This window comes from Gambusia affinis, linkage group LG11, assembly GCF_019740435.1.
Source record: "Gambusia affinis linkage group LG11, SWU_Gaff_1.0, whole genome shotgun sequence".
Classification (NCBI taxonomy): Eukaryota; Metazoa; Chordata; class Actinopteri; order Cyprinodontiformes; family Poeciliidae; genus Gambusia; species Gambusia affinis.
Window position 1 is genome coordinate 14,972,859 of NC_057878.1, and position 27,195 is coordinate 15,000,053.

Below are 27,195 nucleotides of genomic sequence, written 5' to 3' on the forward strand. Positions count from 1 at the left end.
TGACATCTGCAAGTCAATGACTTGATGCTATCTGCTGGGATGGAAAGCTTTTTAAACTATTGTGAATTAGCGCCATATAAATAAACTGAATAGATTTGAATTTAAATGAATTATTGTAAAAAATGACAAAAAACCAACAAACACTATTTATAACAAATTATTATTTTTTAAAGCCAAAAACACTATGAAGATAAATTCATGTTATATACCTTCACCCATCCAATAAAACACTGGGTATCACTTCCCATTTTATTGTTTTAAAGTTATTTGATACAAAAGCACATAATTTAATGTCACTCAACATGAATGAGGTAGATACATGCCAGCTAGTCACATTTACTTAAAAACATGAAGCTCTTTCTATAGTAACACTTTTTGTTCAAATAATCTGCTACGACCTTCACAAAGGTCGTTGTTAAGTGTCACTATCACATAAATAAGGCTTCAGGAAGAAATTTAGCCCAAGATTTTCTTTCTGAGATACCTCTTCCATGCATGGGGTGTAGAAAGCTCCATGGAGTTCCACTCAAAGTGAGGAATCTGGGAAGGAAAAAGCACACGTCACATCATTACCTCAGCAGTCTTTTATGTTTGTAGTACGATTATTTCTATACGGCACTGGCTAATGTTCTTACCTGAACAACACGATATCCCAGAATCTCAAGGTGTCTCTTTCTCATTAAGGCTTCACCTTTTATATGATGAGAGTTTTTGCAGAAAAACTTGGAATCCATGAAGTCGATAGCAACGCTATGAAAAAAAAATAGAATGATAAATGAATCAGTGGCTTTATCTAATTTTTAAGTTTTTTCAGGCTGTACTCTGCATGTAATCTTTAGAAAATGAAATAAATGTCCAGTCATTACAATGCCTAAATACAGGGCCTTTGCAAAAGGTACAGCCACTTTAATGTATTTTATTGGAAATTTATGTTACATGTCAACACAAAGTAGTCCGCAATTGTGAAATGGAAGAAAAATGATTCATTGCTTTTATTTTTTTTTAGCAAATAAAAGTGTGATATGCCTTTGTCTTTAGCCCCCTTTTATTCTGACATCATCAAATAAAATTTAGAGAAAGCATTTGCCTTCAGAGTTCATCTGTGTGAAATTTAATCACAGAACAAATCCAACTGTTCTGTGAAGACCTCAGAAGTTTAGGATAAAATTAGAGAACATCATGACAGGTTAGGGGGAATGCAGCGGTGACATCTAGAGAAGTTCTGCTCATGGAAGCTTCTGCTTCAGTCCTTTAGTGTCGATATTGTTGCAAATGAAGGCCTTGGTATATATTTCATTTGTATGTGTTATGACAAAGTACAAAAACAAACCAGATGCACACAAAGTGTGTATCCTCACCGATGAGCTCCCGCTGGAAGCTCATCTCGGGAGTTTTCCAGTGAATTTGAGTCCCACAGAACCTTTCCTCTCTCTGAGATCTGCAACGTGCTCGGCCCAGAGTAAGACAACGGCTTCAAGTGTTTGTCTAGTTTACATACAAAATCTGAAATTACAAAAAATAAAATTCACACACCCCAGAATAAACGCAAACCTCTCACCCCTTTAAGAACCGTTGTCACACAAACAGACTTAAACGTACGCATCAATCTCACAATCTATGCTCACAAAGCGCTAATACAGTTTGTGGTATGAGTTTGAAAAAGTTTGAGAAGTAGGATTATTATATGTGCTGCTTTTCTGTTTATCAGTGAGGGGGAAAAAGGACAATATTGCTGCTATAACTCACCTATGGTGTAAAAATACGGTGTGATGACGGCTGCTTGGACAAAGTTAATGCCACCAAGAACCCCGCCCAACATTGTGTGGATCTGCTGCTGCACTGGACTGACGGAGCCATTCACTAAAACACATTTATACAGGAAATGTTTAATATATTTCATAAGAAAACAGAAAAACTGGCATAGCTCCGATCACTCACCTTTCTTTTGCAGATGCTGGCAGTAACGCTCGTGAAACCACGGCACCTGAAACTCTGGACACTCCAGACACACGGCCCGATTGAGCTCCATGAGGCGCTGTTTCGTCCTCATCTTGAGGGAATCATTCAGGCCTGTAAAAACATAAACACTTAATTTCAACCTGCTGAACAAAGACTTTACTTACTTTTCATACTGGACATGCAGAAGCTGGCTTCTGATCGTACTTTCCAGCTGGCAATCCAGTTTTCCAAGGAAATCGATGGTGAAGATTTCTCTGATTAGTTCTTCGGGAAAATGGTCAGCTAGAGCCAAGCAATATGCCAGGAGGACAAGCAGATGAGGGTCAAAGGAGCCTAAAACAACATAAGTAAAAGATCATGATTATAGAGTTACAACCAAAGAGTAGAAATCAATGCTGGGACATATTACTTACTAATGTGAGGAGTGAAGCGCTTAATACAAGCATCATAAAGCTCATCTACGTGAGCGGGCTCATAATTCAGAACAGAAAAGGGTAGAAGAGTGGGATATGTGGCTGAGAAGTGAATCTTATTGAGAAAAGAAAAAAATATGTTAGGGCTGAAAAAATCAGATTAATCAATTATTGGAATAACTGTCAACTAATTAAGTAATCAATTAATAGTTTACTGGAATATATAGACTGAAAAAAGGCAATTTGCTGAAAGAACAACATAGAATAGTAATTAAACCAAAACTGTACAAAAAATACATGCATTATGCATTTAGGATAAAAAAAAAAAATTGTAAGTATATTTTACAAATGACTTAATGTGTTTATTTTCTTCTTTAAAAAATTTTTTTTAATTATTTATTTATTTGCAGATTTAAATGCATTTCCTATATTGTATAAAAAAAAGAGACTTAAGTGGTTAAATTAAAAACCTGCAAAATGTCCCAATAGTTTTTTTATCCGATGAACTAATTAATTGATACAATAATCTATCACTAAAATAATTGTTAGTTCCAGGCCTAATTAATACAGATGCTAGTAATCCAGGATTAAATGTTAGGCTGTGTCCTCGGGTACCTCGTCAATGTGTTCTATGGCCACACTGGCAATTCTGTCCAGCAGTGGAGGATGAAGTCGATTGGTTCTGGTCAGGAAGAAGGCCAAGTCAGCAATGTTGCTCGGGTTTATCTGATCGATCATCCTGTTCAACGTGATCAACGTCTCTTCCAGCAGCATCTCCTCGAACCACTCTCCTGGGGCGAACTTGGTCTCGTCCAGCACCAGGTCCAGCCGGTCGGCCGTCTGCAGCCTCTCGCGGCCGCATTGGCTCAGCCGCTGCAGCAGGCGGACGTACTTGCTATGGGTGTTGTGTCGGTACGACGGATCAGTCCGTATCCACTTGGCAATGGCAAAGGAGATGGTGTTGAGCTCGCTGAGGTTGCACTGTGCAATCACTTCGTCCACGTGCTGGACCACGCCCTCGTCGAGGCGTGGGCTGGGCAGCATGGAGAGCACCCTGGTCAGCATGGTCACCTCATAGGGGTAGAAGCTGCGCTGCAAAGAGCTGCGACGCAAAACGTCTATCAGCGCACTTCTGAAACTGGAATGATTGAAAGTAAGTTAATAAACACTAACCTGACCAAAATGGTTCTGAGGGCAGCAAAGAGTTCTGGGTTCTGATAATGCAACAGGAACAGGGCCTGGGTGATCCGGGCCACCTCAATCACTCTGTAGACATGGAGCTTCTTTTGGATCACTGATGCAATTCTGGGAAATAAAGCAGAAATTATAAAGAAAACAAAAACAAAAAACTACCATTAATATAAAAAAGGACAGAGGTTCATTCATATGTTTAATTGTGAAACAGGTTATTTAGGAAGAATTGATGGAGAGTGCAGCTTTCAATTTTAATAACTTACCATCTTAGGTTAAATTTTCTTTTTGTTTGGTTTTATTTATTTATTTATTTATTTATTTATTTATTTATTTTCATTTTTCCCCGCTGCTTATTATAAGTGAAAATGAAAAACCAGTATTCATTTTTAGGTGAATTACTACTCAAATTGGAAAGAAAAATCCCAACTAATTATTATGAAGTCATGGAAAAAATAAATGCACAGTTAAAATGCTCCAAAAGTAAAAAAAAAATAAAAAAATTCAGTTTTTTTTTTTGTAGTTTTGAAGTTGCAACCTTAAATTCTAGCTACTCATAATTTTGGGGACTTCTCAGTTTTGCACTGAGCTGCGGATTTCATCTATGTAGTACGTTTTTCACACTGAAATAAAAGAAGGCAGTGGGTTTGAAGTCCATCCAAACAAACACTACAATGATCACTAATCTGTATTTTCTTTAGCCTGGAGGATACAGAGATCTCAGCAAAGAATCTCATATCTCACCTACTGATTTTGCTGTTTTTATTTTTTTGAAGATATAAACTCACTTGTTCAGTAAACTAAAGTTTCTGCTCTGAATCTCCTCCAGGGCTTCAACAACAGCCAAAGCTTGGTGAGCGCTGAACTCATCTGCCACCAGGAGGATGGTGTTCTCCAACCTGAGAGGAAATACACAAATTAGTGTAGCAAAAACATCCAATTGGATGGATGTGTAACTTCTACTCAGCAGTACCAACCTTTCTCTGATCTCTGCGCTGCTAATTGGTGCCAGAGCGACAAAAAGTTTGGAGAAGGAGTAGGGGTCTGTGCTTGTGTCGATCAGCTCAATCAGCCTTTCTTTAGCTGCCAGTCTGAAGTCACAGTTGTTGAACTGAAGGGACTGATATAGACCCAAGATGATGCTGATATTCTCGGCATCCAGTCTCGTAATGTTGCGCAAGAAAATCTCATTGCACTTCTCCAACAGGGGTCGGTGAATGTACTTGATGCTGCGTAGAAACTGCACCATCCTTCTTGGAGTGCTGTAATTCAGGGGATCAGTTGTGTCCAGCAGACATTCAGCTCTGCTGATTAGAGCGTCCCGCAGTCGAGTGGACACGAGGTTCGACACGCTGACCATCAGAGCCGCCAGGACCCTGGAGAGACAAATGTCACCAGGTGTGCACAACATGAGATTGTTAAAGCAATTGTGTCTCGCAAAAGTATCAATACATCCTTACATTTTCCATGTTCTGTCGTATTGCAAACACAAATGTCAAATTATTATATTGGGATTTTAAGTAAGAGGCAAACACAAAGTTAATGGATAGTTGTGAAGTGAGAAAAAAAATACATCTAGGTTTAATGACATGACTGACCTGCCATTGTCTATGGATGATAACTTCTGGTCCAAAATGTTGGTGATGTGACCCATCAGAGGACTGCTATGGAGGAGCTGATCACTTAAAATCACTGCAAACTTTGACAGAGATGACATAGGAAGTCTGCAGAAAAAAACACAATGAGTCACAGACAAATGGCAAAGTGACCAAACGTTTAAGGTTTCAGTGACTTTCATTTGATTTACGGTAAATGCTTGTCCTGAATCTAATAACTCTGAATTTGCTAGTTTCACATTCCACTTGGGAACCATCTGTGTATTTTATTGACAACTTTATCTACTCAGCTTTATAACTAAAAAGAAACCAATATAAATGTATTTAAAATATACCTGTCTATTCTTCGCCAAGCTTCTGAAACCATCTGTTGCACAAGACTGTCATGTGGTTCCACAGTCAATCTGCAGAAGAGAGAGCAGTAGAAAATCCGTTCAAATCAAATAGTATATTATAATACTGGAATTTAAATAAATAGTCATTAAGCAAAGAGTCTATATACCTGAGGAACGCATAAAGCATGTCGACAAGTGTTAAGTCATCCATCAGAGAAATTTTATTCTCTGCCAAAACCCGGAGGGTCAGGAACTGTGGGTGGCACTTGATGAGGTGGACAGTCCTGAGCAGTTCAGGTCTCTCCTTCTGAAAATCCCACAGCATCCTCACAGCACAGCTCACATGTTCCACAGTTAGCTTGGTTCTGTTCTTCGCCACTACATCAAGCACCTGATCGTCAGTGGAGCAAACCTGCAGCCCCTCCCGGACATAGTCTCTACTCCCCACCCCCTGGTGGAAGAGTCTTCTAAGGCAGGGCCTCACACACTGCAGTCTAAACATGGTAACACACCTGGGTGTGAGCTAGGTGTGCGCTGAGGTCTTCATTGCAGTGCAGCTGAGAGGAGGCAGGTTCAGCCAATCACAAAACGGCACGAGTCGTAAAATGATGCTCCTTCAGAGACCTGCCTTGTATAATAAAGCAAAGGAAAATACATTACAAGTTGCGTGGTTTATTGCTCATTTTGATGATTTTGGCTAATAGCTGAGTAGAACTCAAAATTCAGTTTCTCAGAGCATTAAAATATTCCCCAACACCACACTAGGATTTTTAAGAAGCTGATTGTTTTCATAGTTTTGTATCAAAGCATATTAATGGGATGTTGAATCGAAGGAAAAACTGTGGTAGAAAAATGTGCACAAGCAACAAGAATAACAGCAGCCTCAAGATTGTAAAGTGAACACATTTAAGGGGGTTCACTTTACACAATTTTATAAAACACTGACTGTAGCTGGAGTCCACACTTCAACAGTCTCTGCCACAGAGACTCTCTGGGGCAGTACCAAATACCAGTACTGCACCAGAGCCGTACAATATTTCATACATAGTGAATTTCCCCATTGTGGAACAATAAAGAAAATTTATATTCTATTATAGTGAACAATGTAAGCTGTTGCGATTTGTGGTCCAAAATATGTTTAACTTTGTTTAACAGGCACATAGCAAATGTAGCTAAACTGAATACGTGTTTAAGACGGGCGAAGGTCTTATTTTATCAACTAAATTAGATACACAGAATAATTTATTTAATTTTTTTTAATTGCAACACAGAAACAGTACTAGATCAGCCAATTTCATGCTTGCTAAAAAGTAACTTAGTTTTGCTTAAGGTCAACGACTAATTGTTACATGCAAATACTTACACAGTGCTGTCGGACATGCTCGTCGTATCTATCAGCAGAGTTGAATAAAGAGTTCCTTTAAAGTCATTAAACACGAGTTTAAACTCAGATTACAGACCGGATCCTCACGTGGGTACACGAACATCACCTTAAATAACCTCCATATTTGCATAAGTAAAATTTATCTTTTGGTTTTCTAGATTTATAGAAGAAAAACGGCATTATCTTTGTGACATAAGAGTTACATAGTCATTAAAATGCCTCAAAGTCAAAATTACCCAGCATGTGTGCTGAGAAGTTTTACTTCCGTGGCAGGTCATGCACAAGTGGGTTTTTTTTTCTCCCTAATATTTAGTTTTCAGGCACAACCGGTTGTGCCTGGTGGTAACCATTGTTCAAATTCTTAATTAAGTTACTTTCGTATCTCTTGCCTCGTGGTCGTAACCATATAAGTCAGACAGTGTGATGTTTTTAGAAGGTTTATACCCTTTATTTTGAGAGAGTGGTTTTGATTCTTTGGGAATATTTTTCCTGTTAGGCATATTTCAGGGCATAAAATTTCCCCGAGCCTTCACTGGCTTGCCACTCTAGGCAGACACCAGTTGACGTTCCTGCCGCGCCATCTTTAGAAAACAGTGAGCTCAACTCTGAATGAAAATACGCTTTTCGTCGCTTTTAAGAATCTTTTGCTATATAGACTGAAATTCTTGTTTTTTCAGGTTAAGTATTGTTACATTATCTGCGTCTTTTAATCTGTTTTTCTGAAGTAGTGTAACCGAAAAGATCCCATGAAATTGTCAAACCTCTTCTGTGTGCGTGTATGGCTGCTGCAGACAGTAGGCGAGGTTTTTTTTTGGCTAATGCTAACAACTGGGCCTACATGGGAGATAGTGTGTCAGTGTGACTCTCTTATCCACTACGCAGTCCTAACCAGTAGATAAACAGAAATTTATGGAATATTCAATCTCTCTATTCAAGTATCCACGAAACTGCTAACATTTCTAAATACGCGAGCCGCTGCTAAAGCTAACGGCTAGTAGTAAAGAGACGTAGAAACAATTCAGTTTCAAATTGCTCAAACAATTATATCTTAAACCATATGTTGCTACAGCGTAGGCTTTCAACAGTCAATTGGTTTGTTTTTTTATTTGCTAAATTTTAAGGAATTGGCGTGCGTTCGCTCCATGTTTGACATAAAGAGCTCCGAGGTAAATTTAAGCTCATCCTGTAATTTCATTTGTTTGGTTCAACTGCAGGTGTTTGGGAGAAACTATGGGGATCAAAGTACGCCCTCGCTGTTTCTTTGACGTCGGGATCAGTAATGTTCTAGGTGAGAGGAATGTAGAAGGTTTTTTTTGTTTATTTGTTTGTTTTTATCAACAGTAGGTGATGGGATTACAAGATTGTCCTTTTACGTGGAAAGATACATCTTCGAGCTTTTTCTTCTTCTCTTTTGGCTAACCCCTTCTCCATTCACTCCTATACTCTCCATCCTCCACCCGCACTACAACTAACCTCATGTCTTCTTAATCTTCTCTTTGGTCTTCCTCTCACCCACCTGCCTCCTGTATCCAAAGTCTGCATCCTTTTGCCAATCTAATTGTTGACTTTGTCTCCAAAACATCTGAAGGTTGCTGTCTCTCTGATGTACTCATCTCTGATTCTGCCAATCCTTGTCACTACCAAATACAACCTCAAGATCTTCAACTCTGCAACCTCCAGTTCAGCCTTCTGTCTTTTCCCCATCGGCTCTGTTTCTAAACCATACATCATCATTGGTCTTTCTGCTGTCTTGTACAACTTTCCTTTCATTCTTGCTGATACCATTTCATCACTCCCAAGCACATTTCATTGCCCATTCCAACCTGCTTGCAAACAGTTCTTCACCTATTTTACACACTCTGGTGCTCTGGACTGTTGACTTATCAGAAGTCCTTTACTTTTACTTCTGCTCCTTGTAACTTTACTTTTCCACTTACAGTTTATTAGGCTTTGTGTTTAATGAGTCTAAAACATGGTTGTTGTCAGTGGATTGACTGGGAGAAAAGTCTGATTTTTTTTCAATATTTAAAACTTCAAGTTATTAAAACTTTACAATTGGTCTAAACTATATTTATTAAATATGTCTCCCAAACACAGTGAAAGCTGGGTACTTAATCCTGACTCACTTCTAACTTATTGATTCCTCTTCACAGTTGGTAGAATTGTGGTGGAGTTATTTTCAGACATCTGCCCCAAAACCTGTGAAAACTTTCGATGCCTCTGCACAGGTGAAGGACTTCTCCACATTCCTTTTTTTTCCCCCCACGAATTGATCATCTTTATGTTACAGATCAGTTATGATGATGGACTGTTATTTTATTTAGGCGAGAAAGGCATAGGCAAAGGAACTCAGAAGCCCCTGCACTACAAAGGATGCCTTTTCCATCGCATTGTGAAAGACTTCATGATTCAAGGAGGAGACTTCAGCGAAGGTGAAATATAAAAGGCTGTGAAGGAAATACTTGGTGCAGAATGGTTTGAGCTTCGTGTATAATGTCAACATAGACACAATACTGATAGTTTTCTTCCTGTCACTACACTTCTCCACTTGATCTTAATTATGTAAACAAATGTCTCTAGGCCTGTCACAATAACAAATTTTGCTGAGCAATTAATTATCTCAGAAATTATTGCAATAAACGATAATATTGTTTGAAGACCATTTTAAACTGATGTAATGTTAATGGCATCATAATACAAGCGATATCATGCCAATAACAGACGCACTTTATTTTCAAACACTGGAACTAGTAAACTAAATAAACAAAACAACCAAAAATAAAATTGACTCTGTCTCCATTAACAAAAAATGCACTTGAATGACAAGTGCAAATAGCAACATAAAGTCAAAGTGGAAATAAAAACTACATTCAACCAAAAGAGTGCAGATTATGAAGTCTATACTATATTGCCCTTCAATAATCATTAGATGTAGATAGAGAAGATGAGCACATCCGACTACCTGATGCAATTTATTTACACATACTCTTGGTCTGGAAAAGTATGGAGAAATGTAATTGGTTGTGGAAATATTTTTTCTCTGTTCTCTACAGGACAATAAATAACATCTAGGAATGGGACTTTAACAGTCGATTGGTTAAATAATTGTATAGATTTTAGCACATTTAACGTAAATAAACGCATTATTTATTATTGAGCTCACATGTCTACTTTGTCAAGGATTTAGCAGCAAGAAGGGTTTTTGAGTTAAAAATGTTGCTTATTTCGCTGAACATTGGTATTCATAAATGGTCTCAGAGAAGAAATGTCCAGGGTAAAATAAGTGGCAAAATGCCATTCTTTATTTCAGAACACATGAGAAACATATTTTCTAATAAATTATAATCAACTAGCATCTGATTGTACTTTATTTTTCTTTGCTACAGGAAATGGAAGAGGAGGGGAATCCATCTATGGAGGCTTTTTTGAAGGTAAAGAAGCCACCATCAGAGCTGTCAGATGTTATCAAACGCAGTGTTGGCTTCAAGATGGCCGAACAATTCTCTCCTTTCCCCTCTAGACGAAAGCTTTGCTGTTAAACACAACAAAGATTATCTGCTGTCTATGGCCAATAGGGGCAAAGATACAAATGGGTCACAGTTTTTCATGTAAGTAGATTTTTATTTATTTATTTATTGTTTTATAAATAATGTCAGTTTTATTTTTTGGTAGTACTTACCAAACAAGTTTACATATTTATTGGCGTTTCTCTTCACTGACCGGCTCTGACCCTTAAGAACAACAAAACCTGCACCTCATTTGGATGGGTAAGAAGCACCTGATTTTATTTCTAAGCACAAATTGATTGTGTTATCGACATAAAATTTGATTTAGCTCGTCTGTTTTTAGTGTCCATGTGGTTTTTGGTCATATCATTTCTGGCCAAGAAGTCGTTCAAACGATGGAGAACCAGAAAACGGACCCTAACAGCCGGCCGTACGCTGAAGTGAAAATTCTGAACTGCGGAGAGCTCATACCAAAATCCAAAGGTTTGTTGGGATCTCAGGGTTTTCATAAAAAACTGGTATAAACGTCCTAAAAGTGATTTTGATGATTTTATTTTTTTTTTCTCTTGTTGTTTTCTTTCAAAGGAAAGAAAGCAGATAAAAAGAGAGAGAAAGCCTCGTCCAGCTCCAGCGGTGGCTCATCTGATTCTGAAAACTCCTCGGATTCTTCCTCGGGTTCAGAAGAATCTGAAAAAGAATCTAAGAAGCGAAAGAAGGAGAAAAAACTAAAAAAGAAGCAAAAGAAGAAGGAAAATAAAAAGTATATCCTATTTTTGCATGACTTCTGTCTTTAATGTTTATTTTAATGTTTATTAAAAAAAGCAACCTCTAAAACAGAGTTTTTCTTCTTATAGGTCTGTTGAGGAAACTGCTGAAGAGAAAGAACAAGAAGACGAGGTGACTTCCACTGTACGGCCTGAAGAAATCCCTCCCATCCCAGAGAACCGGTTCCTCATGAGGAGAAGTCCTCCACCAGCCGAGAAGCCAAACAAGGAGGATGAAAGGGATCCAAGGAATAAAGAGGACAGATCCAGACAGAAGTTAGTGTCTCATAAGCTGTTGCAAGAAAGGAAAACCTGAAGTAATGTTACTGTGTTTGCTTGACCATCATGTTTTTCTTTTATTTGCAGCACTGGCTTATATAATTCTCAGTCACCATATCAGAGGCGATTTCAGGTTACCACTCGATCAGGAAGGAAGATAAAAGGGAGGGGACCAAGGGTAAGTGACCAAAAGATGCGAAGAGCTCAGCTAAAATATTTCTGCTTTCTGTAAAATCATTACTTTGATTTTAAATGTAATGCATCATTATTCAGGTTTCCTTGCACCTTTTGTATTATTTCTTTTAGCGTTTAAATTGGATATACTTGGCTCATATGCAGTTCCAGGTAAAAAAAAAAAAAAAAAAAAAAAGTCTTTATTTTATTTCTTCCAACAGAGGTACCGAACTCCATCACGTTCTCGTTCAAGATCTAGAGATCGATATCGGCGTAGTGAAACTCCTCCACACTGGCGTCAGGAGATGCAGCGTCAGAGGATGAGGGCAGTCACCAGAGAGCGATGGATTAAGGGGGACAAGTAAGAATGTTCACTTTATGTACAGGTGGAGTTTCAGAAAGAGACCGTGTTCAGGGTGTGGGTGGAGCAAGGTGGCAGGGACAGCTATATGTGCTGTTAACATACTGAATTCCAATTTTAATAAAAGATTTAATCATTAAAAGGTATGTATTTTATGAATTGAAACAAACTAGAGATATGTTTTGTTTGTTTAACGTGTACAATCTAATTTTGGCCCTTCATACATAAAATTAACAATATTGATGAGCTAAGATCATCTTGGTTATTTAATATTTTCAGACCATTCAGAAATAGACAATATTATTCAGAAATCCTTCTAAAATATATCAAATTTGTACCTGAGAGTCGTTGTCCATTACTTTACTTATTGTTTTCTATTCATTTATTACAGAAGTGACTTGATGGATGCTAAGGATGAAGAAACTAACACTCCAAAACGAGAGAGAAGAACATCCAGCACAAAAGATGAACACACGGCTGAGGGCAAAAAGGAAAAGAAAACTCGGTCTCACAGGTCTAAAAGCAAAGAGGGCGGTACTGCAGAGAAGGATGAGCATCACAGCAAGCACAAAGCAAAGAAAAAAGAAAAGTCTCGCAGTCGCAGTGGAAGCAGAGAAAAGAGTAGAAGGTCAAAAAGCAGAGAGAAGGCCAGTAAGCATAAAAGTAGTGACAGAAGAGGGCGCTCAAGGAGCAAAGAAGGACATAAAAAAGAAAAAGACTCTGAGGCAGATCAGAGTAAAGATAAAATTAAAGGCAAGGAATCTGAGACGGAGCATAAAGAAGAGGGTAAAGCAAAGGATCAGGAGAAAACAAAGGCAAAATCAGCAAGCAAGGAAAGATCCAGCAGCAGAAACAGAGACAAAGGTAAAGATGAAAAAACAGATAAGGAAAGGGCCAGAAAAAGAAGCAGGAGTAAGGAGAGAGAGAGACGGAGAAGAGGAACATCCAGGGAGAAGGACAGGCGGTCCAGAAGTCGAGACCGGAGTAAGACCAGAGACAGAGACAGAGGCAGGCGCTCAAGAAGCAGAAGCCGTAGGAGAGACCGCAGCAGAGACCGATCTTCTCAAAGAAATGACAGAAGCAGGGACTCTACCAACCGGAGAAGGCGACGTAGCAGCAGCAGTAGCAGCAGCAGCTCCGACAGTGATAGAGCAGAAAAAAGGAAGAGTCGAAAAAGTCCCGATTCTACAAAGAGAAAGAAATCCGGAGACAAGAGAAGCCCGGATAGTACAAAAGGCAAAGATAGAAAAGATCGCAAGAAAAGTCGGTCAAGCTCTAGTTCCAGCTCCGACAGCGACTGATCACTTTGCTTTTAATTAACAAGCTAGTTTCATCTGCAGATAAACATAATTAGTCCTTTGTTCAGATCTCCAGTTTATATAAACTACAGAGCAGACATCATAAAAAAGAGGAAGAAACTAACATAACACCTTCTCAAATGTGTAACTACAAACTGCTGCTTCGTGCGAACGCTAGCTGGACCTGAAAGAGCGTTTTAATCATGGAGCTGGTTAGAGGAACCTGTAAGGCTGGCAGAATCACAATGATCTGGAACTGACATTTAATGTGAACATAAGAAGCAAGTACCCAATAATATTTTAATCTCACATGACCACAACAGCTCACATGGTTGTTTGTTTTACAGATTTGATTCATTTTATTTTAGTTCTGCAGAAACCTTGCTGTCAGTTTGTTTAGTTAAAAACAATATTTTACTGCAACCTTTTTTCCATTTTTACTAAGCAAAAGACCTGGAAAAGATTATCTTGCATGCTCATCCCTGTTTGCTTTACTTAGTAGAGATACTTGGGTTTTTTTTTTGTGGTTTTTTTACTCTGCCAAACTTTTACTGTAATTCTGTCATCTTTATTTAGAATGAAAAACAAATGTACAATTTCTTTCTTGGAAGAAAATGTGGGAGTGCTGATTAAATTATAAAGCGTGGTTTCTTTGTTTTTATATACTGTAAGAGTCCAAAACATTACTTCAAATCAAAATGACATTAATAAAAACCTAAACTTGAAGATGTCACCTGGCTGAGACTCTGTCTTGCTGATGACTTTTATACATGGAGAAAAAAACTGCTTATCTGCTCAATGTTGACCTGCTTAATAGTGGCTATTTTAGGTTCTTAGCTTTTCCTGGTCAACGTATTATATAAATCCTGTAGGTTTTGTCCATTTTTAAACTATAAATGTAAAAGTTCACCTTGAAATTACTGCAGATATTCCAAGAATGTCAGGGTTTAAATATTGAACAAAGAAATGGGACAAATTAAGTTTGTTGGAGAAATGGATACAATATTCAAATACTGATACAAAGGATAAAATCTACTGAAACAAATATTTTCCATATTAGGAAATGGAAAAGACTTTTTGCCTAAAACCTTTCCAGATTTCCGTTTGAAAACAGCTCAGTTTGAGACCACACAGTATTCTGCTATACAATGTAGCAAATCTGTTCCCTAAAAGAAGTGAGCTGTGCTGTACTGACGTTTGATCTGTGATGGATAATTGCAAATCAACACACTTTATCTGATTATAGAATAATAACATAATTGATCACTAAAATAATAGTTGCAGCCCTAGTTTTAAAGTGACAAAGTCTTAAAAAAATTCACCAGGTGAAGCCCAGTCTCTTCTTTGCCTCGTGAATGTCTCCAGCCTCGTTAAGTTTTCTGATGCTTTCTGTGGTGATGGACACGTATCTGGGCATCTGAGCTCCAGAGCTGTCCTGGACGAGATAGCTGGGCCTAACTCCGCTGAAAACGGGGCCGTGCCCTCCTCCCACTCCTTCTCTCGTGGCTTTGTAAAGTGGAATCAAGTTTCTCTTGGCCTCTGCTGCTGCCTTGATGATGTGCTGTGAGTACTGCTGAAACTTGAGTTCTTCTTCAGCGCTGAGCTTCATGTTCTTTGCTTCGAACTCTCGTTCCTCGTCTTTCATCTGCTGAAGTCTGGCGCTTCTTTCTGCCTGCGTTGAGGAGAGAACCAAGTTTCACGTTCAGATACCAATAATCATAAACGCTTAAGCAGATAGTGGTGGCGTTTTTCAGCTATTACCATCTGTGCAACATTGAAGTCATGCAATTTTCTTTGTTCTTCTCTCATTTTCTCAGCCTTCAGTTGTTGCTGCTTGGCATATACTTTGTCGGCATCTCTCTTTGCCTGCAGAGCATCTCGGGTTTCCTGCTCTGCAATTTTATCCAAGTGCTCCTTTTCATTTCTCTGATAAAACAATTTGTATTTAGAAATTTGTTGCAACCATTGTGTCAAGTATTACGAATGATGCTGCATTACCAAAAGCTCCCTGTGTGCAGCTATCGACTTCAACATCTCGGACTTCTTCCGTTCCTCCTTCTGCTGCAGTTGCGCCTGTCTTGCATCCCACTCAGCCAGAGCTTTAGCGATCCTCTGCTCCTCGTTTGTAGCCTGCTCCTGCTGCGTGTCTGTCAGCTTGTTCAAAATCCTCTCTCTTTGCTGCTGAACTTCACTGGAGAAAAGAAGAAGAAAAAAAAAAAGACTCAAATGAGCAACTTGAATGAGCGATCTTAGCAAATGACATAGTACGAGTGCATCTTTCCACCAGATGCACTCGTATCTAGGATTTTTGGTATCAGTAATTTTCTACTGCACAACTACTCAAGTCAGCAGTCTTCCACATGATTATGTAGCCCATCTGATGGCTATTATGTATTACTGGTCATATGTTGTCATTGGCTGCAAAATCACTTAAGTTAATATAAATAGACTTGAAATGGATCACTCTCTGCGATGAATACGTGGGTTCAAGTGTTTAAATTGAATAGCAAAAAATATAAACATTTCACTAATAAATAAATTCTGTATTTAATGTTTTGCAAGACCTAAATAACTCTTTCTCTCTTTGTTTCCGTAGCTTTGTCATTTGTTCCTTGGCTGAAAGAAAGAGTTTCATCTGCTCTTCTTCAGCCTTCTGCTTTTGCGCCTCTTGCTCTTTTCTTAGTGCTCTATTATTGAGATGATCCTGAGGGACACAAAAAGCACAAATAAAGAGACTGTAAAATCTGGATGCAAAGAATGTACAATCTCGTCTTTTATGATTGACCAGGTGAGCGTTCATGAGGTTCCTCTTCTGGTTTGCTTGCCGCTCGGACTCCATTCTTTGCTCCCACTGATAACGCTCCTGAAGTTGCTGGATTTCCTCGCCGTCCTTCTTGATTTCCAGCTTCTGTTGCTCCCGCGCAAACTCGTTGGCCTTTATCCTAAAAAAGATAAATGTTTCTGATTTAGATTTTTTATTTGATTTTTTCAGCATTACTAAGAAGTCCAACTAAACATGAGGTGAAGCGATGAGGCTGCAGGGATGGATTTGGCCTTACTGGTTTTTCAGGTCTTCTGCTACTGTCTGTCTCTCAAGCTTCTTTTGCACAGCCTTTTCCTGCTCTTTCCTCAGGGCTTCACTGTTTCTGGCTGTCATTATTTCCAGGAACTTTTTATCCATGTCTTTAGTGGCACTTTTCATCCTTTCCTTGAGCTCTGTTTGAGCCTCCCTCTCTTTCAGCACCTCTGTGTGCAGGAGGGCGCGCTGTGGAGGTAGCAACATTGATTTGTCACAGATCTAATTAGATGTAATATCCTCGGCGCTGAATTGTAATGCTTGTACTGACGTTTAATCCTTTCACCCGGTCGTTTTGATAATACAGCTGAGTTCTGGCTTTTGTCAAGGCCTCTTTTTGCTCTTCTTCCTTGTATCTGGCTTCCTCTGCAGCCATTTCTTTCCTCTTTTCCTCCTCCGTCTCCTCTCGGATCTTCTTAGCCTCCAGCTTTTTTTGCCTTTGACCCTGAAAACAAATGTAGATGTACAGTTAGTTCACATTTCATGTTTAGATCTTTAAGAAGCAGCACTACCCATGTCAGATTTTACACTCAGACTTACAGCAATAGTATCAGGCCACAGCTTAACAATTTCCTTTGACTGCAGGTGCAGGGCTTCCCTGCGTTTGGCTGCCTCTCTAAGACGCTCCTTTTCTTTATCGACCCCGTTCATTTCATCTTGAATCTTGTGCCAGCCAGTTTGGCTTAGGATGGTGATTTGTCTGAGATCTGGAGGCTGGAATACTTTGTCTATCTTTCCTGGTTGAAAAATAATGACATAAAAACAAGAAAAACAGACCCAATATCTAACATCGTATTAGTAATTTTCTTTTTTTTTGTCTTTTACTGCAAAATTGTTTTAAGTCAGATCATGGATAGTGGGTACTTTGCTATGGTAACCTCTTTGTTTGCTTTTCTAAACCCTTTACTGCAAGGGGCAAATTGACCCAGAATGTACTAATGTACTAGACAAAGGGCTGCAAATATAAAAGCACAACGCATCAGGCAGAATACAGTAAAAGCCCCTTGAAACTTTTCACATGTTGTAACACTGCAACCAAAAACTTTGATGTTTTCTATTGACATTTTATGTGATTTACTGCAAAGTTTGAAGAAACCAAATGCCATTCAAAGCTCACAGAATGCTGTGAACATATTATTGGATGTATTTTCTATTGATGTTGATTATATGTGCAGTCGTGGTTTCAGTGTCATTGTCCTGCTGGAAGGTGGACAATGACACCTTCCAACAGTCTCAGGTCTTTTCCCGTCTCTAACAAGGTTTCTTGCAGGACTCACCTGTAATTTAGTCTATAGATTTTTCCATGCACTTTGACCAGTGACTACTATTGGAAAGCTTTGCTGCTTGTCTGATTAATGCTCTCCTTGCCAGGTTTATTTGTTTAGGTTTCATCATACTCTTTGCATTTTCAGATGAATGGTGACAAAGTGAGAGGCTTTAAGTATGGACTATTGCTTTGTGCTTCATGATAAAATTAACATACAAAAGTACTCCAAAAACCCTCTGAAACCATCACAAAACAGCTGTATTTACACTGAGATACAGTACAGTGTGTAAGGGTGTCTGGTTAAAAGACGGTGAATAGAAATGCAAAATTTGACTTGTAAAAAGTCATCAAAACGATAATTCTGTTTCTTTGTCTGCTATGTAAAATCCAAACCAAATGCATTGAAATTTGTGATGTAATGTGCAAAAAACTGAAAGGTTAGTATTGTTCAAAGGCACAGTAGAAAATAGATGCAATTACTTTTGCAAACAAATTAGTAAATAAATAAACTGTTCTAATGTACCTTTTAGAAGTCTTATAACAATGTAAACATTTACAGAATAACAAATCAGGAGTTCATTAAAAATAGAAGATTTTCGGTTTCCCTTTGCAGAGAAAAATAATTGCAACAAAAATAAGAAATAGCTCGTTAGATTTGGGTTACATAATGTCTATTGAGTCATAATATTTCACCATATAACAGCTCGACACTACTTAAACTTGCAAAAACCGTGGACATTTTATTTAATTCTCACCGCTTTTATTGAATGGTCTCCGACTCCCATCGCACGGAGCCATTGACGCCATATCTAGTTGCTGTAGTCGGTTTAAGTTCCGTTAAATCCTAAAAGCCAAACTGAAATGTTAAGGATTACTTTCGCGTTACAAATAACCAACACTAAAGAGCATCGCCGAACGGGTATAAATTCAGTTATATCCTTACTAACAACCTATCGCAAAGATCGTACCAACCTAAACAACCAATCAAAAGCTGTTCACGGTGAAATTTAATATTCAAATGACGCTTCGACACGGCTTCTGTTGAACTGTATCTAGGCAACCGAAGAACCAATCACAGTCCGCAGAAGTGTGACGGCTAAAAACGCCGTACGTTTTAGAATTAAACACTGAAGTAATTAAAACGTTCACATAATTTACATGTTATTCTTTTAAAATAAATATTTAAGCAAAATTTTTGATAATTTTTTGCATAGTTTGTTTTGAACTACATGGTAAACAATTTCCTTTTTGTTTATAGGGAGCACTATAGAGCTAAAGGAGGTCATCTCAATTCGTTTACTGGCCATTTCCACTGATATCAAATCCAAATCAGTCAAACCAAATAAGTTTTGGTTTGAAAGCTTGACACAGACTTTATTAATATTGATAGATAATACTACTAATAATAATCCCAGAAATAAATTTGTATTGTGGCGGATACAATTGTATATATTTCACACCATTATAGAGTGTATGTCTTGGCTGTACTTACTTCAAATATAGAGTGAACACTGACTTACAATTTAGGCAGCGTGGTGTTAGCAACAAATGCTGTAATTTGTGTTATTCAAGAATCTTTGATTAAAAGTATTTGCCTTCTCACTATTCCAACTTGATTACTGACTGTTTTTACTGCGGACTCTTTTTTGTTAGTTTTTACAGATGTGCAGGCATTAGATATTTTCAAGCCTTTTATGAGTGTAAGCCCCTGCACTGTGAATGGTGGCTATCTTTAAGTTAACAGTCATTCAATAATAATCTTTCAAGAGATTTTACAGTGGTCTCCTTGCAGCGTTTTGCGCATTATTTCTGAGTGTGAATGAGTGTATGACATAGGCTATTAAAATATGTTGGAAAACGTAAGGTTTTTTCAGTTTTGTTGAAAATTGAAAAGCTTTCAACAAAACTGCTTTTTGTGTTGAAAATGTTACCACTATCGCAAAAGCCTCATTGACATTACCTATCAAAGTGCTAGTCAGCTCTTCTCTGTTTATTGACCAAGAAAAAGACGGTAGTTCACACCAGATGACTAACATTATCAGAAATACCTTGCAGTTCAAACAGAGACAGATGGGTATAGAACACTAAAAGGATAAGGGAGATGTCATGTGCAGCCTAATGAGTCAGGTGACGAACATCATCTATTGAATTAAGACTCCTGTGACCTCACTCACAGTTCCTTTAAGGTAAACAATGAAAAATGCGATAAATGGGTCTCTCAATATTCTCTCTTGTTATTAAAGTAACACTGTTGGAGATTTTAATGAGCTGCTCTGGGTATGCAAATGAGCTGGAAGGTTAAGGCAAGATGTATTTTATGAATTTTTTCAAGTAAAACTATAACACGATCCACACCAGTAAGTTTAAAATAGAATTTTTCTGCAAACCATTACAGATTTTTGAGTGACCTATTCAAAGTCAATGACTTCAAACAAGGTATTAATTTCTTCAACCCTCAAAGATGAAAGAGTGAGTCAGATTATTTGAGAATTTTAAACATGTAAGACAAAAACAAAATGTCTAGAGGAACATTAATTAAAGTGAGTGTGAAATGTTGGGCAAAATTCAGACCTGAAATAATTTTTTAGCTACATGTATGCGCAATTGTATTTTTGAAATATTTTTCAATCTTTCTGTTAGAAGACTTACTGTTTGTATAATCCTTATGGCTTCGGTTTTATAAAACGTGACTCATCTGATGGAAATTTAGTTCAATTAAACCTGTACGCAATCTCCTCGCAATGAAAGCACACTCCTCTTTCAACCACGAATGCGTAAAGTTTCTTGAGGAGCATTTTTCTGAACTGGTTTCCAGTGTGCACGTGCGATTACGTCAGAACAGGAGATGCACGAGAGGCGGGACCAAGTTAAAAAGAGGGGTTCGTGGGAATTCAGTGAGAGCCATTCAGAACTCCAAACAATAATCAGGGAGAGGAACTTCCCCCAGTGTCCATCATTTCACTACCACATCCACCGGTGGCCCTTCGGCGACCAGCAGGCAGAGAAACCCCCCTCCAAAGATGGCTCCGATCTGCATCAAAACTGTGCTGATCAGTGAAAGCGTTGACCCTCGCTGCAGGGCGATCTTGGAGGAAAACGGCATCCGTGTCACCGAAAAGCAGAATATGAAAATGGAGGAGTTAATCGCAGAGATCAAGGTTGGTGTTGCCATCGTATAATTTCCTGGCTCGGTGTTTCAAGAAGCGTAAACCTGCTGCTTGTTTGAGGAGGAAAAGTTGCATCAGCTGAAAACGTGCTGCACTTTTCTTGGGGAAACACTCACAGACAAAACAAACAAAGCGGAGATAATCTGTTTTAATAATTAACTGGAATGTGTCGCTGATAAACGCTTTTTTAATACCATATTGAAATGTGCAAAGTGGCTTCAGCTTAATTCCGCCCATTGTGAAGCTGATGCAACTCATCCCTGAGTTCCCATCACTCCCACATGCTGCAGGGTAGCACTTCTTATCAGTTCCACGTCGAGAACAACATGCATTGGCATTTACTCCAAGTGTTAAAATAAAATTTTAAGTGGAAGAATGCCCAAGTAGTGAACTTTCCTCTTTAAACTTGAATGCACTGCAGTCTTCAGACCCGGACACATAATCTATTGGATCCTTGGGTCAAGTATTAGCTATGGACACCCCCTCTATTGCTATCAATATTTATCAGGTTGATTGGTGTAATGTTTACTGTTATTTATGGATTTTAAAAAAGTATTTATTTTAAAGCTTTCTTTTGGGATAATTTAATTTATTATTTTAATTTAGTTAATTACACTACTGTTCCAAAAGTAGCTTTTTGTTTACAATTGCAGGTTACAGTGACAACATTTTGTATTGACATAATAAAAATGAACTTGCACAGATAATAATTTTTAAGCAATATTCACCCTCAATACTTTAGTTGAATGTAAAAGATTACTTTCGAATTTTTGGTTTGATAAATGTTCTGCAATAATAATTGATTTACTTGAAGAAAGGGGAAAAGAAATGTTTTAACTAATCTTTTGAAGTACCTAAATAGCAGAGCGCCACCTATTTGCCTAGTTTGTTCCTCACATATATATTTTAAATTCATTATAGGCAACAGTGCTGATATATTATGCATCCTTTTTGGTATTAGCTTGAAACTCCATGTGCATGATTTAGTCTATTTATAGGACTGCCAACATAAATTCAGCCATAACTCTGTGCTTTGTTGTACACTTTAGGACTACGATGGCCTTGTTGTTAGATCTGCAACCAAGGTGACAGCGGACATTATAAATGCTGCTGATAATCTCAAAATTATTGGGAGAGCTGGGACCGGTGTGGACAATGTGGATGTTGATGCTGCCACCAAAAAGGGCGTTATTGTCATGAAGTAAGTGTGCAGCTTAAGGCAAACATTCTGTGCGCTGTGCCACACAGTTTAACCCACCGTCCATTTTATTTTATTTCCAGCACACCAAGTGGCAACACGATCAGTGCCGCCGAGCTGACCTGTGCCCTGCTGATGAGCCTCTCAAGGCAAGAGGTTTTTGTAAAAATAAACAGACGTTGGTATATCCGTCTAATATCATTTCTATGGTCTCTAGAAATGTGCCTCAAGCTGCGATGTCGATGAAACAAGGCAACTGGGATCGCAAAAAGGTACGTGGAAATTCCCATCTGGGACAAGTTTGGATTTGGCACGTATGGCAGTTTATGTTGCATGGTTGGCTCCATTGTTCATTCAGTTGTCAATAATCAAATGTGATGGCTGGTTCTGCTCTGTTCATATTTAGGGTCTTTGTTTTCACTTTTACAGTTCATGGGAGCAGAGCTGTATGGCAAAGTGCTCGGGATTGTCGGGCTGGGACGAATAGGAAAGGAGGTTGCTACAAGAATGCAAGCATTTGCCATGAGGGTGAGTCAAGACAGTCAAACATGAGGAGACTTGTGGGATTATAACACTTATACAAATATTACAAGGCTGTTTTCTTTTCTTCCCACTAGACGATCGGCTATGATCCGATCACTCCGCCTGAGGTGTCGGCAAGTTGGGGGGTGGAGCAAATGTCTCTGGAGCAGCTCTGGCCACAGTGTGACTACATCACTGTCCACACTCCTCTGATGCCCTCCACAGTTGGTGAGCTATACTGTCCTCATAGGATGACAGATACTACAACAATATGCAGACTAATGCCATGTTGTGTTCTATTTTTAAGGTCTGCTCAATGACGAAACATTTGCAAAGTGCAAGAAAGGAGTGAAGGTCGTGAACTGTGCAAGAGGAGGCATCATTGATGAAGAGGCTCTTCTCAAAGCTTTGGAGTCTGGACAGTGTGGAGGAGCTGGACTCGATGTTTTTATTGAGGTGAAATCTAAGTCACTTATATCTCTCTGTAATTGACAAAGTTTCTCTGTAGTTTCTGAAGCAATTTTGATTTTACTAGAGACGCTTTGAGGAATTAGCTAGTCACTGGATTTTGATGATTTCCTACTTTAATTGTTCCCAATCCGTGGATGGCAGCTCCTGGGCAATTAAACAATTTCAATAATTTATAGAGAATTCAAAAATGTAATTTATACACCAACTTCAAAATTGTTGGGAAAAAAACAACCTTAAACCAATTTTGCTTCATTATGTACATTTTTCATACATGAGGCCCATGACATGGCATCACCTTGGATCCTAAAATAAAGAATTAATGGCTCATTAATTAATGAAATGATAGAATAGAATCAATTGTATTCTGTTAATAAAGTGAAAATTGGTATCAGAAAGTCAACATTTTAATACACTGTAGTTTAAAATATAGCTGAAAACTCTGATCTAGTTCTTATTGTTCTGTGTTCTGCAGGAGCCGCCTAAGAACCGTTCTCTGGTGAACCATCCTAATGTCATCAGCTGTCCTCACCTTGGAGCCAGCACCAAGGAGGCTCAGGCCCGCTGCGGCGAGGATATTGCCCTGCAGATTGTGGACATGGTGAACGGCAAGAACCTGGTCGGAGCAGTAAGTGCCACTCCATCTACATCGTTTTTTATTTAAATTAATTTTTTTAAAGCATCCATATTCTTTGTAAAACAAGAAAAAAGCTTAAGGTTTAAACACAGGAGTAACTAAAATGTATTTGCCTACAAAAGCAAGGTAGACTGTGGTTCTTAACTTTAGCTGTTAAATTCAAATATATTCATGCATTTGTTGAATTTAGGACAATCGTTTTACCTTTCTGGGTGGGTGAAAGTTCCTATCCTAATACACCCAGAAGTGAAACATTTAACTTCTGAGTATCTATTGACACATTTCCCCTTTATAGACTTGAACCCAGATGTAACTGGTAAACAACCTTCAGGAAATGCTCCTGAATTTGAGATAAATCTCACTATAATGATCCTATATGCTGTAGCAGTACATCCAAGTATAAAACAAAAAATAATTAGTTAATTTTTGTCCTTTTTGTGCAGGTAAATGCTCAGGTTTTAGCCGGCGCGTTCTCCCAGGAGTCTCAGCAGCTGATCAGACTCGGCGAAGCTGTCGGAGCGGTGCTTCACTCCTGCAGTGCCTCTAGGAAACCGTTCAGTCATGCTCACATCATCACTCAAGGTCAAATTACTAACTGGTCTAACCTGTTTTCACAATGATCTTTAAAGGAGAACTAATTTCTGAATGAGTAAAATTGCAAAATGAGTTTCTTTTACCTCCCTCTAGTGGTCTAACCATGAAACAAGACAGTGTTTGATACATAGACATAACTGTCTCATATTTATGAATATATATATAAATAAACCTTTCTGCCGTGAAAGGCATTCCATGCTTTCAAGTTCTCATAACATTATAAACTGTTATCTGAAAATCAGGGTCAGGGGACTCCATGAAATCCTGTGGGGGGTATTTGACCTCAGCTGTACTTGTGGGACTTTTGAATCATGAATCTGGATGTAGTGCTAATCTTATCAACGTCCAGAGCCTCGCCAAGGAGAGTGGAATAGCGGTAGGAAATTGACTTATGATAATAAATCCCACATGGCAAATACTTAAACACTTTTTAATTCATGTAACTTGTATTTTCAGGTGAATCAGAGCCACTGTGCGTCTGAGGAGGCAGGATTGTGTAAGGTGGAGGTTGTGGCAGACGGCCACAGCTATAAAGCGAGGGGATCGGTTCAAGGAGGCGTTCCTGTCCTGCTGGAGCTGAGCGGCAGCGTCTTCAGGCAGCCCGTCTCTCTGACTGGAAATCTGCTGTTTCTCCAGGCTTCTGCTGACCCTCAGCTGCTGCCCTCTGTGGCTGGTAAGAAGACAAACGACTGAGTAGGCCTGTCACAATAACAAATTTTCCTGAGCAATTAATTTTCTCGAAAATTATTGCGATAAACGATAATATTGTTTGAAGACCATTTTAATTTGATGTAATGACATAATAATGCAAGAGATATTCTGCCAAAAACAAATACACTTTACTTTCAAAAGAACATTTAACACTGGAACTGATCAACAAAATAAAAAAAACAAACAAAAACTAAATTAAAATGAATTCTCAGTCTCCGTTAACAAAAAATGCATTTGAATAAAAACTAAACACAACATACGACGCATTTTTCATCCAGTGTCATCAATAGAAAAAGATAAAGGCAGGAAGAAACGATAAAGCCAATCAATTAAAATGAGGTTGATAACTTTCATTTATTATGCTATTAACTGATTTATTGTTTATCGCAACAGGCCTATGACTGAGTCAAAATTCACCTAGTGAGGCAGAAAATGCTGCACTTGAAAGCCAGCATGGTTACTTATGCAGAGTTGTGTGTTGGAAGAGAGGTTGCTTTATGGATTACTCTTATCATTAAATGTGCAGTAAAGACATAAATTTGCTTGGTTACACAGTGAAAACCGTCTAAAATTAGTTTAAATGTAACCAAACAAGTTTCAGTTCAATGAAAATGTATCAGTCATTGTCCTACTTTTATTGCATTGTCTGTTGAACGATCTAAAAAATGAAAACCACCATTATTTTTGGATCCTGGGTTTTTGATGGTTTTTCAAACATTTCTTTGGACTCTACTCTTTCACACATTTTGACAGTATCAGGAATACTATGCGTATGCTTAAAAATTAGGAAAAGTGGATCAGTTGGGGGCAAACTAGGAAATGGCCAGGTTAGGAACAAGCAGCTGCTGAATACCACCTGAGCATCAATTTTGTGGAGTTTCGAAAAATTCAATTTTATGTTTATTATATTTTGTAGCAAAACATCGACTCGTTTTTAGAAATGTGAACCTTTTTCTGCCCGTTCATTAAAAATAAAAACAACATTGAAACCAAGGATTGTTAAGCTCAAAATTATTCATACCCCTAAAGGATTTAGACTTAAAGTAATCTCTTAACATTGGCCAACTTGTCTCTTCTGACAGGAAAGGATATAGTTGATAAGATAAGTACTACATTGTGCAATGCAGTGCCTATCAAAAGTATTCACACACTTGGATGTTTTACCCTTTTATTGCTTTCACAAATCAAGCATGATCAACAAAATGGGACTTCTATTTACAAAAGAATGTTTGTTACAGTGAAAAATGATTTCTACAAATGATCAATTAAACAAAAATATTTAACATAAACTAAGTGATTGGATAAATATTCATTTGGATGCACCAATGGCTGCAATCACAGCATTAGTCTGTGTGGATTGCACTTCTTTACTACAAAATGAGAGACGTTTTCATAGTGTTGTTAAAATCACTATGAAACTCCCAACTGTTTTCTCTCCCTCTGTTCTTATCACATTTAATTAGGATTGAAGATTGCAATTAAAATTTCTAAATTGTAGTGTTCTTTGTTCCTTAAATCCACACCCACGTTTTCTTTCCGATTGTTCTGTTTAGGAGTGTTGGCCTCGGAGGGAGTGCAGATTGAGTCTTTCAGCGCTCCTGTGGACCACACTGGGGATGTGTGGTATTGTGTTGGGGTGTCCTCCCTCCTGCAAGATCTCAGCGTCTTGAAACCTCTGGTTAAGAATGTAGCACAGCTCAGTATTTAAACAAAAACTGTCCCAGAATAACATTTAGTCTGTGAAGAACCCTGGCCTTCTCAAGAGAGCTGAATATAAATAACCTTTCTTTGTTTGTGTTTACAGCTAACGGCTTGTTTAGTAGTTGCACACATTTAAAATCATTTTTAGAGCATTCCAGTGTTTGTGTTTATTGAATTTGTTGAAGTAAAATCTAAATAAAATGTCTGGCATGAAGTGTTGACTCTGATGATTTGCTCATTAAAATGGGGTTTATTGCACACCAGGATGAAAAGTTAAATTTAACCAAACTAAATCACTATATTAAAAAAAAAAACTTTTTAGAAAAGAAATGGTGTTTATAATCTATTACAACTAACACTATTTATTTTCTAGTCCAGTTACTACTGTTAAATATTACACAAGATTCAGTTTTAATACAATTACAGAATATATAGTTAGTCAGTCTAAGAGATAAAACTGGTAAAAATAAATAAATAAAATCTTCCCACATTTTCAGCACTTGGCTTGTCAGAGCCTATAATGCTTGTTTTAAAGCATATTGGGTCATAATTTACTGAACTCCAAAGGATAAAT

General features: G+C 38.1%; 4 protein-coding genes across 8 annotated transcripts; 2 read left to right on the forward strand and 2 right to left on the reverse strand.

Annotated features, from left to right (window-relative positions):
* Nucleotides 1–235: 235 nt before the first annotated feature.
* Nucleotides 236–7,171, reverse strand: fastkd1 (FAST kinase domains 1). 2 transcript variants are annotated; one of them, XM_044131449.1, is made up of 15 exons: nucleotides 6,878–7,171; nucleotides 5,682–6,142; nucleotides 5,515–5,583; nucleotides 5,162–5,287; nucleotides 4,541–4,939; nucleotides 4,352–4,462; nucleotides 3,546–3,677; nucleotides 2,988–3,474; nucleotides 2,373–2,487; nucleotides 2,164–2,292; nucleotides 1,939–2,070; nucleotides 1,747–1,860; nucleotides 1,359–1,503; nucleotides 636–750; nucleotides 236–540 (listed from the first exon to the last, which is right to left on the reverse strand). In XM_044131449.1, the coding sequence occupies exons 2-15, from the start codon at nucleotides 6,014–6,016 to the stop codon at nucleotides 457–459; spliced, it is 2,493 nt and encodes an 830-aa protein (XP_043987384.1). In that variant the 5' UTR covers nucleotides 6,017–6,142; nucleotides 6,878–7,171; the 3' UTR covers nucleotides 236–456. The 2 variants fall into 2 exon arrangements, with proteins under 2 accessions (XP_043987384.1, XP_043987385.1); XM_044131450.1 differs by having other exon boundaries at nucleotides 5,682–6,138; nucleotides 6,878–7,136.
* Nucleotides 7,172–7,221: 50 nt separating this feature from the next.
* ppig (peptidylprolyl isomerase G (cyclophilin G)) lies at nucleotides 7,222–14,013 on the forward strand. 2 transcript variants are annotated; one of them, XM_044131451.1, is made up of 13 exons: nucleotides 7,222–7,575; nucleotides 8,113–8,186; nucleotides 9,052–9,126; nucleotides 9,223–9,330; nucleotides 10,285–10,329; nucleotides 10,419–10,506; nucleotides 10,636–10,665; nucleotides 10,748–10,887; nucleotides 10,990–11,164; nucleotides 11,259–11,444; nucleotides 11,535–11,625; nucleotides 11,843–11,982; nucleotides 12,374–14,013. In XM_044131451.1, the coding sequence occupies exons 2-13, from the start codon at nucleotides 8,129–8,131 to the stop codon at nucleotides 13,281–13,283; spliced, it is 2,046 nt and encodes a 681-aa protein (XP_043987386.1). In that variant the 5' UTR covers nucleotides 7,222–7,575; nucleotides 8,113–8,128; the 3' UTR covers nucleotides 13,284–14,013. The 2 variants fall into 2 exon arrangements, with proteins under 2 accessions (XP_043987386.1, XP_043987387.1); XM_044131452.1 differs by having other exon boundaries at nucleotides 7,242–7,491.
* Nucleotides 13,789–20,390, reverse strand: cfap210 (cilia and flagella associated protein 210). Of its 3 annotated transcripts, none has more exons than XM_044131456.1 (9): nucleotides 20,273–20,390; nucleotides 16,897–17,093; nucleotides 16,628–16,801; nucleotides 16,340–16,545; nucleotides 16,066–16,222; nucleotides 15,845–15,984; nucleotides 15,279–15,471; nucleotides 15,042–15,206; nucleotides 13,789–14,952 (listed from the first exon to the last, which is right to left on the reverse strand). In XM_044131456.1, exons 2-9 carry the CDS (start codon nucleotides 17,005–17,007, stop codon nucleotides 14,599–14,601), a joined length of 1,500 nt encoding a protein of 499 aa, XP_043987391.1. In that variant the 5' UTR covers nucleotides 17,008–17,093; nucleotides 20,273–20,390; the 3' UTR covers nucleotides 13,789–14,598. The 3 variants fall into 3 exon arrangements, with proteins under 3 accessions (XP_043987391.1, XP_043987389.1, XP_043987390.1); XM_044131454.1 differs by adding an exon at nucleotides 18,379–18,479 and having other exon boundaries at nucleotides 15,845–16,222; XM_044131455.1 differs by lacking the exon at nucleotides 20,273–20,390 and adding an exon at nucleotides 18,379–18,585.
* An 83-nt stretch (nucleotides 20,391–20,473) lies between these two features.
* Nucleotides 20,474–26,839, forward strand: phgdh (phosphoglycerate dehydrogenase). The gene is made up of 12 exons (XM_044131458.1): nucleotides 20,474–20,781; nucleotides 21,840–21,991; nucleotides 22,072–22,137; nucleotides 22,206–22,260; nucleotides 22,418–22,516; nucleotides 22,606–22,738; nucleotides 22,818–22,966; nucleotides 23,454–23,606; nucleotides 24,059–24,197; nucleotides 24,452–24,585; nucleotides 24,666–24,882; nucleotides 26,474–26,839. The coding sequence occupies exons 1-12, from the start codon at nucleotides 20,644–20,646 to the stop codon at nucleotides 26,626–26,628; spliced, it is 1,590 nt and encodes a 529-aa protein (XP_043987393.1). The 5' UTR covers nucleotides 20,474–20,643; the 3' UTR covers nucleotides 26,629–26,839.
* The last annotated feature ends 356 nt before the right edge of the window (nucleotides 26,840–27,195 follow it).